Source organism: Atta colombica, unplaced genomic scaffold, assembly GCF_001594045.1.
Source record: "Atta colombica isolate Treedump-2 unplaced genomic scaffold, Acol1.0 scaffold12, whole genome shotgun sequence".
Taxonomy (NCBI): domain Eukaryota; kingdom Metazoa; phylum Arthropoda; class Insecta; order Hymenoptera; family Formicidae; genus Atta; species Atta colombica.
Genome location: NW_017259206.1, coordinates 96,076 through 102,597, shown reverse-complemented (window position 1 = coordinate 102,597; position 6,522 = coordinate 96,076). Strand labels below are relative to the sequence as shown.

The 6,522-nt window shown below is 26.4% G+C and overlaps 1 protein-coding gene across 1 annotated transcript in view; it reads right to left on the bottom strand.

Moving 5' to 3' along the window:
- The window catches only part of LOC108694255, a 15,271-nt gene that overhangs the window by 7,291 nt on the left and 1,458 nt on the right, over positions 1-6,522 (bottom strand). The window contains exons 2-8 of the mRNA XM_018203626.1: positions 6,259-6,437; positions 4,357-4,539; positions 4,039-4,252; positions 3,515-3,732; positions 3,239-3,424; positions 2,826-2,976; positions 2,026-2,232 (exon numbers count right to left, since the gene is read on the bottom strand). Coding sequence (XP_018059115.1) covers positions 2,026-2,232; positions 2,826-2,976; positions 3,239-3,424; positions 3,515-3,732; positions 4,039-4,252; positions 4,357-4,539; positions 6,259-6,437 — 1,338 coding nt within the window. The remainder of the gene's footprint in view (positions 1-2,025; positions 2,233-2,825; positions 2,977-3,238; positions 3,425-3,514; positions 3,733-4,038; positions 4,253-4,356; positions 4,540-6,258; positions 6,438-6,522) is intronic.

The window sequence follows — 6,522 nt, the reverse complement described above, 5'->3', positions numbered from 1 at the left end:
TATTATTATATATTAATATTATATATTAATATTATGTATTAATATTTGCTAAAGTTAACGCTATCTATGTTTATCTAATGTTATTTTATTTGATATTTGCTATCAAATGTCGAATATAAATGAATTAATAAAGAAGGAAGTTTTGACTTTATTTACCAAAATGAAAAAGAGAGATGTTATACAAATTATACAATACAAATTAAATTCTTTAGGGACGAACATTGAAAATTTACAACATTCACTTTAAAATTAAATTTGAAATAAATTCTGGATCTATACACATTATGTTTAAGAACTAAAGATGAAAATGTAAAGCGTTGAACATTAAAATGCATAAATATATAGTACTTTACTCATCAGAAAGACTATACAATGTATGTGTAAATATTGATGAATTTTTCATTTACTCATTTTTTAGTAAAAGCCGTGAACAGTTTTTAATGATGAAGTCATTTCTAGAGATTAAAAAGCTACTTAAGTCGAGTGATGTATTGCTTATCTTGGGGAAACATCGGAAATATGAGAGAAATTACCTTTAAAATTTTTATAAAGGAACATAATCAAGTATCCCCTTCCAATTAATAAATTTGAATACGTTAAAAAAATAAAAGACACGCTATATTTTTTTCGTAAGTATTCACTTGCATATTAAAGAGGTAAATCAGTTTCTTTCTTTGTAAGTAAATATCATCTAAAGATAAAGAACGTTTTGAATAAATATTAAAAAAAAATGGTTTCAAGAATATTTTACAATAATATAATTTAAAAAAATATAATATAATTTAAAAAAAAATTTTTTTAATTTATTACGTTTATTTAAAAAATTAAAAAGTATTTATTTTTGTTATAAAGTACTTTAATAATAACCATTCTATTTTTAAGCCATTTTTTTTATGACATTCATTCAAGAAAAAAGAAACTAATTTTTTTTTAAAGAAAAGCTTTGCCCTTTTAACGCAATTGAACACAATATAAAAAAATTGTGACTCTTATTTTTGTCTATATTATTTTTATATTGGATATTATAATATCCAAAATTTTTTAAATTGAAGAGGAACACTTGGTTGCGTTTGCAATTTCTCCTATATTTCCGATGTAGTCTTCAAGATAAGCGATACCCCGCTTAAATAGCTTTTTAGTATACGATATATAATTTACATATCTCGGAACTTTTTCATTTTGAAAAACAGCTAAAACTTCACATTCTCTTTTATGCAAATTTAACATTAGTACTGGATACAATTTTTTGCATATAATAATAAAAGATTATAATAAACTTTCCATAACAATTTATTTAAAACATCGCATGTTTAATATTGCAATAAGACTTTTTATAACGATATTATATTCAAAGTATTACAAATGTAATGTATTCTAAAAAAAAATTTTTTTCTTGTTCTTATTTCATCAAAAATCGAATAAAAATAATTGTCTGTGTAAATAATTCAATATATAAATAAAAAAAAAAATAGAATACGTAGTTAAACCAAAAATCATTTGCATTAGGATTTTAATACATCTATTAAAATGCTGTCATCCATTATAATACTAATATAGAGCAGCATGCATGTTAATGGTATACGTTAATTATATTCTAACCAACATTTCCTTCTCCTAAATTTAAAATACATTCTATGTGTACAGGGTATTTTATCTCAAATTTCGAGCTCCGAGCTTTCTCTTCAACTACTATTAATACAGAAAGAAAAGTATATAGAAATATATATAGAAAAGAATCTTCTATCTAAAAAAAAACTAATCCCATTTATCTTTTTTTATGTGTTTTAAGATACATAATCTCGGAATTTGGAGAAAAATATCCTGCGTAACTTAAACCGCATTAATGTTAGAAGAAGAATATACAGTAGTATGTAGTATTCTTAATTTTTCTATCTTATTTAATATAGTTAAAAGATCAATGTATTAATCTCGGAGTGAATTGCACCAAAGTAATATTCTACCCATTACCATTACAGCGCAGAGATATTATTTTCTTAATAACTAAATGGCATTACGGTAGTTTACCGGAATTAGGAGTTACGATGGCTGTATCCGGGTTAAATCGCGATGGAAATTCCTGTTGCACTTTCCCAGTAGTCCCAGATGTATTCAAAGGATTCTGAATTTTGCCTATATAAAGGATAGTGCCGGTGGTCTCATCCTCAATGTAAAACACGAACGGACGATTAGCATGAAACGTTCCTTCTTCTATTTTATTTCCAATCTGTATTTCTATATTAAGAAGAAGAAATGTAAACGCAAAAATCATAGAAAAAAGAGAAACACAGAAAAATAAAATAAAATTTTTTAATAACATTTTCTCTCTACTCTACTTGAACAATCTACATTAAAAATATAATAAAGAAATTATTATATTATATATATAAGATAATATTTCTTTTATTAAATAAATTACTAATGTAATTATTTATAGTAAAACAAAAGACCAAAAACATAATTAAGTAATTAAAAAAAATATTTAAAAATATTTGAGAATATTAAATATTTAAAATACTTAAAAACTACGAAATTGCACTGTACGTACAAACGGGGACAAGAATTACTTAATGAAATTGCACATGTATCGGAGAACATATGAAAAAAAGAGAAAAGAAGGTATCAGAAGGAATGAAAAGGGATGAAAAGGCATATTAAAACATTCCTAGCTGTCCCTATCTGTACACACATTATATGTATACATATTTCTCCTACCTACTTCACATCTTTCCTTACGCATTTAATTAATTATTTATATTTATATATGTAATTTATATATGTAATTATATGTATTTATATATGTAATTTATTAAGATGCATATACATACCTGTTGCAGCGTAAGCAGTCGTTCCATTTTCATTCATGTCTATTCCAGTCTTATGTACTACATCGGATACCCGCAAACGTCTGGAAACCCGTCTCGTTTTTGCTATTCCCGTCAACAGCGCAGTATCGTCGAAGATATCGCGGATACCAAGCTATTATAAAAAAAAAATAAACATATTACATCCACATCAATACGATAATTATTTTTAATTTGAATTAAAAATTCATTTTGAAAAAAATCATTAAAAAGATACAAATTTTACATGTAGTAGAAACCATAATTCTGACTTTTTAGTTATAATTTCGCTACATTCATTAAGCTCTTATTAAATTTATCGCATAAGTAATTTTTTTGTAATAAATAGTTTTTGTAAAACTCTTTATTCAGTGTTTATAAAAATGTATGAAAATTACTTCACGCAAAGTATTTTCCAAATGGCTCGTAAATTCAAACTTGAACTTTGGAATCCAAACATCAAGAGGCAATTCCTGCATGGCCCATACATCTCTCGCCAATGTAAACGAATTAATCTCATTGACAATGTGATCCATACCTGTTAGCGTGTGCGGTAGTATAATATACATAGCAAATTTTGAACCCTGAAAGATTTTACATTTATAATTTCTGCGTAGCAATAATGTGATTGGAAATATTTTATTCAAGTAGTAAAATCTGAGGATATTACGTACGTCGTATGGAATTCGCAGAATCTTTGCATCGAGCCTGGATGATTCGGCATAATAAAATCGACTTACAGTATGCATATACGGTACGTTTATGCTCTCATTAGCATTTATGTAAAATTTGGAAACTCGACTATTCTCGGGAGCGAAGTATTTGCGGCGCCAAGCTCCTTTGAAAAATAATCCATTTACAATCAGCATCACTGAATCCTCTAGACCTTTTTCTGCAACAAAAAATAAATAAACATTGTTTAAATTTAATAATTAAAACTTATAACAATTAAAGTCCTCTATTTTTGTCAAGAGATGTAAGATATTATTTTATGAGATTTCAGATATTAAGATTACATATGTTTGTATTATTATTATTATTATTATTATATATATGTTTGCATTAGAAAATTAAACCGAAAATTTTTTTTAATTCAATTGAATACTTATATTTTCTTATATTTTATGGACTGTATCAACGAGCTTGAAAACATTAAATTCGAAAATATATCAATCAAGATAATTCTAAGGAAACTTACCATCATCTATCATCTTTTCAATATGTCCATTCGTAATATTATTGACCCAAGAATTAACTTTAATCGCAATTGCGTGCGTGTCAGACAAATTAGCGTTGATCACATCAGTATTATAAAATGTTTTTATCGTCGCTGCGTAACGTTGTCTGGTCAATATATTATCATCGATATAAATTCGTGATCCTAGATTTAAAATGTACGCAGAAGACGGGGCCTGTAAATAAATATTTCTTTATAAATTTATGAATTATATACACAAAAATATTATAATTAAAAAAAAAATACTAATTTTGATTTGTTCATTAATATATGATTTACCTGCAAAGATTTCACAATATTATTAAACTTCTCTCGAATGGCCGGCGAACTGACGGGAAGTTGCATGGCTCCGGCAAGTTCATATGCGGTTTGATCTTGAGCTCCCTCATAAAGGAGCACTAATGCTAATTTTATGGATATTGGCGACAATAATATATTTCCTCTATTTGTCTTGCTTAGACTCTAAAAAAACAATAAAATTAGAGCATCGACATTAATAGTTTAATTAATAAATTTAGTTACATAAAATTAGCATTTAGAAGCGGTTCTAAAAAACTTACACATCTGAAAGATCTATTTTACATGTCTTACATATTTAACATTTAAAGCACATTTAGGTATGGTAGGCATATATCCAAGCCAAATTCGATTGTTTATAATTTTCATACAAATGAATATATAATAAATAATTTTTTTTCAATCAAAAAGTTAAATATTAAGGAATAACATAACGATATTGAGCATGTATCTTTATTAATAAAATAGTTATAAACGATAAAAAAAAACAACGGAAAAAGAAAATTAGGTATACCATATTGAAAAGACAAATTAAGGAGATCCTAAAGTCGTCTGTATTACTGACTAAACCATATAATTTTTGTATAACAATTATCTTTTCTCTTTTATTGATTCGAAAATCCTTTTCCAGGATTAAAATATATTAATATATATAAACATATTAATATATATTAATACATGTCTGAGGTGGAGCTTATGTGAGCTTATGTGTATTGAGAACGATAAAAATTTTGAAATTGAAATCTTCTTTCTCATTTTTTAGTTCAATATAGCGTTTCAGAGTTGTCGTGATTTGCTTCATATAAAAGTTGTGCAATCTGTACTTACGAAATAGTAATCTATAGATTAGTTTGCACGAAGAAACAATGTGGAATTCTTAAAATTCTTAGACGTTTAATTAAAAGACGTTTAATTATTGTTATATGAAAATTTATGTATGTGTATGTGCATGAGATATTGATGTAGTATGTGATGTATCAATAACATGTAAATTGTCTGTATGTAAGTGCTTAATCAGACTAATCTTTAGGATCCTTTTAAAGAATCCTAAAGATTAGTCTGATTCTTATGCATTATCTATTTTACTGATTAAACACACAATTTTCATGAATAATATCACACACACACACACACACACACACACACACACACACACACACACACACACACACACACATTACTATTACAGATTTGAATTTTTTCCAGAATTAATATATACATTAATAGTAGTCTGTATTAATATGAAATTTATGTCAAAAACGAAAGAAATTTTAAAATAGAGATCTTTACCATTTTTCAATTTAATATGGCTTATTGAATTGTTAAGTTGTGACAAGTATTATACATTACTTGATATAAAAACTTCGCAATCTGTACTTACAAAATTGAAGGCTACAACTATAGACTAAACTAGATTACATATAACAATAACGTGGAGTTCTTTGAATTAAACTTTTAAGCCCATTTACACCAACATTACTTTAACTTAATTTAAGCGAAATTTAAAACTTGATCTCTCTCTCTCTCTCTCTCTCTCTCTCTCTCTCTCTCTCTCTTTCTCTCTAAATAGAGTTTTAAGTTTCATTTAAAGTCAAAAGTAAAGGTTAAAGTCAAGAAACATTAATACAATTGAACTTTAGATATTTAATCCTAATATCATTTTATAAAAATTTATGTATACACGTGCGTGCGATATTGATGTAATATAATATATGTCGATGATACGTGATATGTGTGTAAGTTTTAAGTGAGTCGGTAAAACAGATGATTTTAGAATTCCATTAAGGATTAATTCGATTAGATAATAATTAATTTTTAAATATATAAAATCAGATGTATAAGACGTAATCATTACTGATGTAAGGAGCATTCTATGAAAAGTACCCTAAATAGCATCCAATCGAATACAGTAAAGCGTTCACCCTGGTAGGGCACAAAATCTTCATCATCTTCAACTCGAGGATTAATTCGTGAAGAAATGTTTGTTTGAGCGGAATTTTGTGCCATCGCATAGATATCTTCCTTTATAAAATCCATCGCAATTAAGAGACACAATAAATAACCTGTAAGATTAAGATTTCTTTATAATTTACAATATGAAGAGAATCTTATCGTTAATAACCGATTCTTTCATCTATAAATTATCTG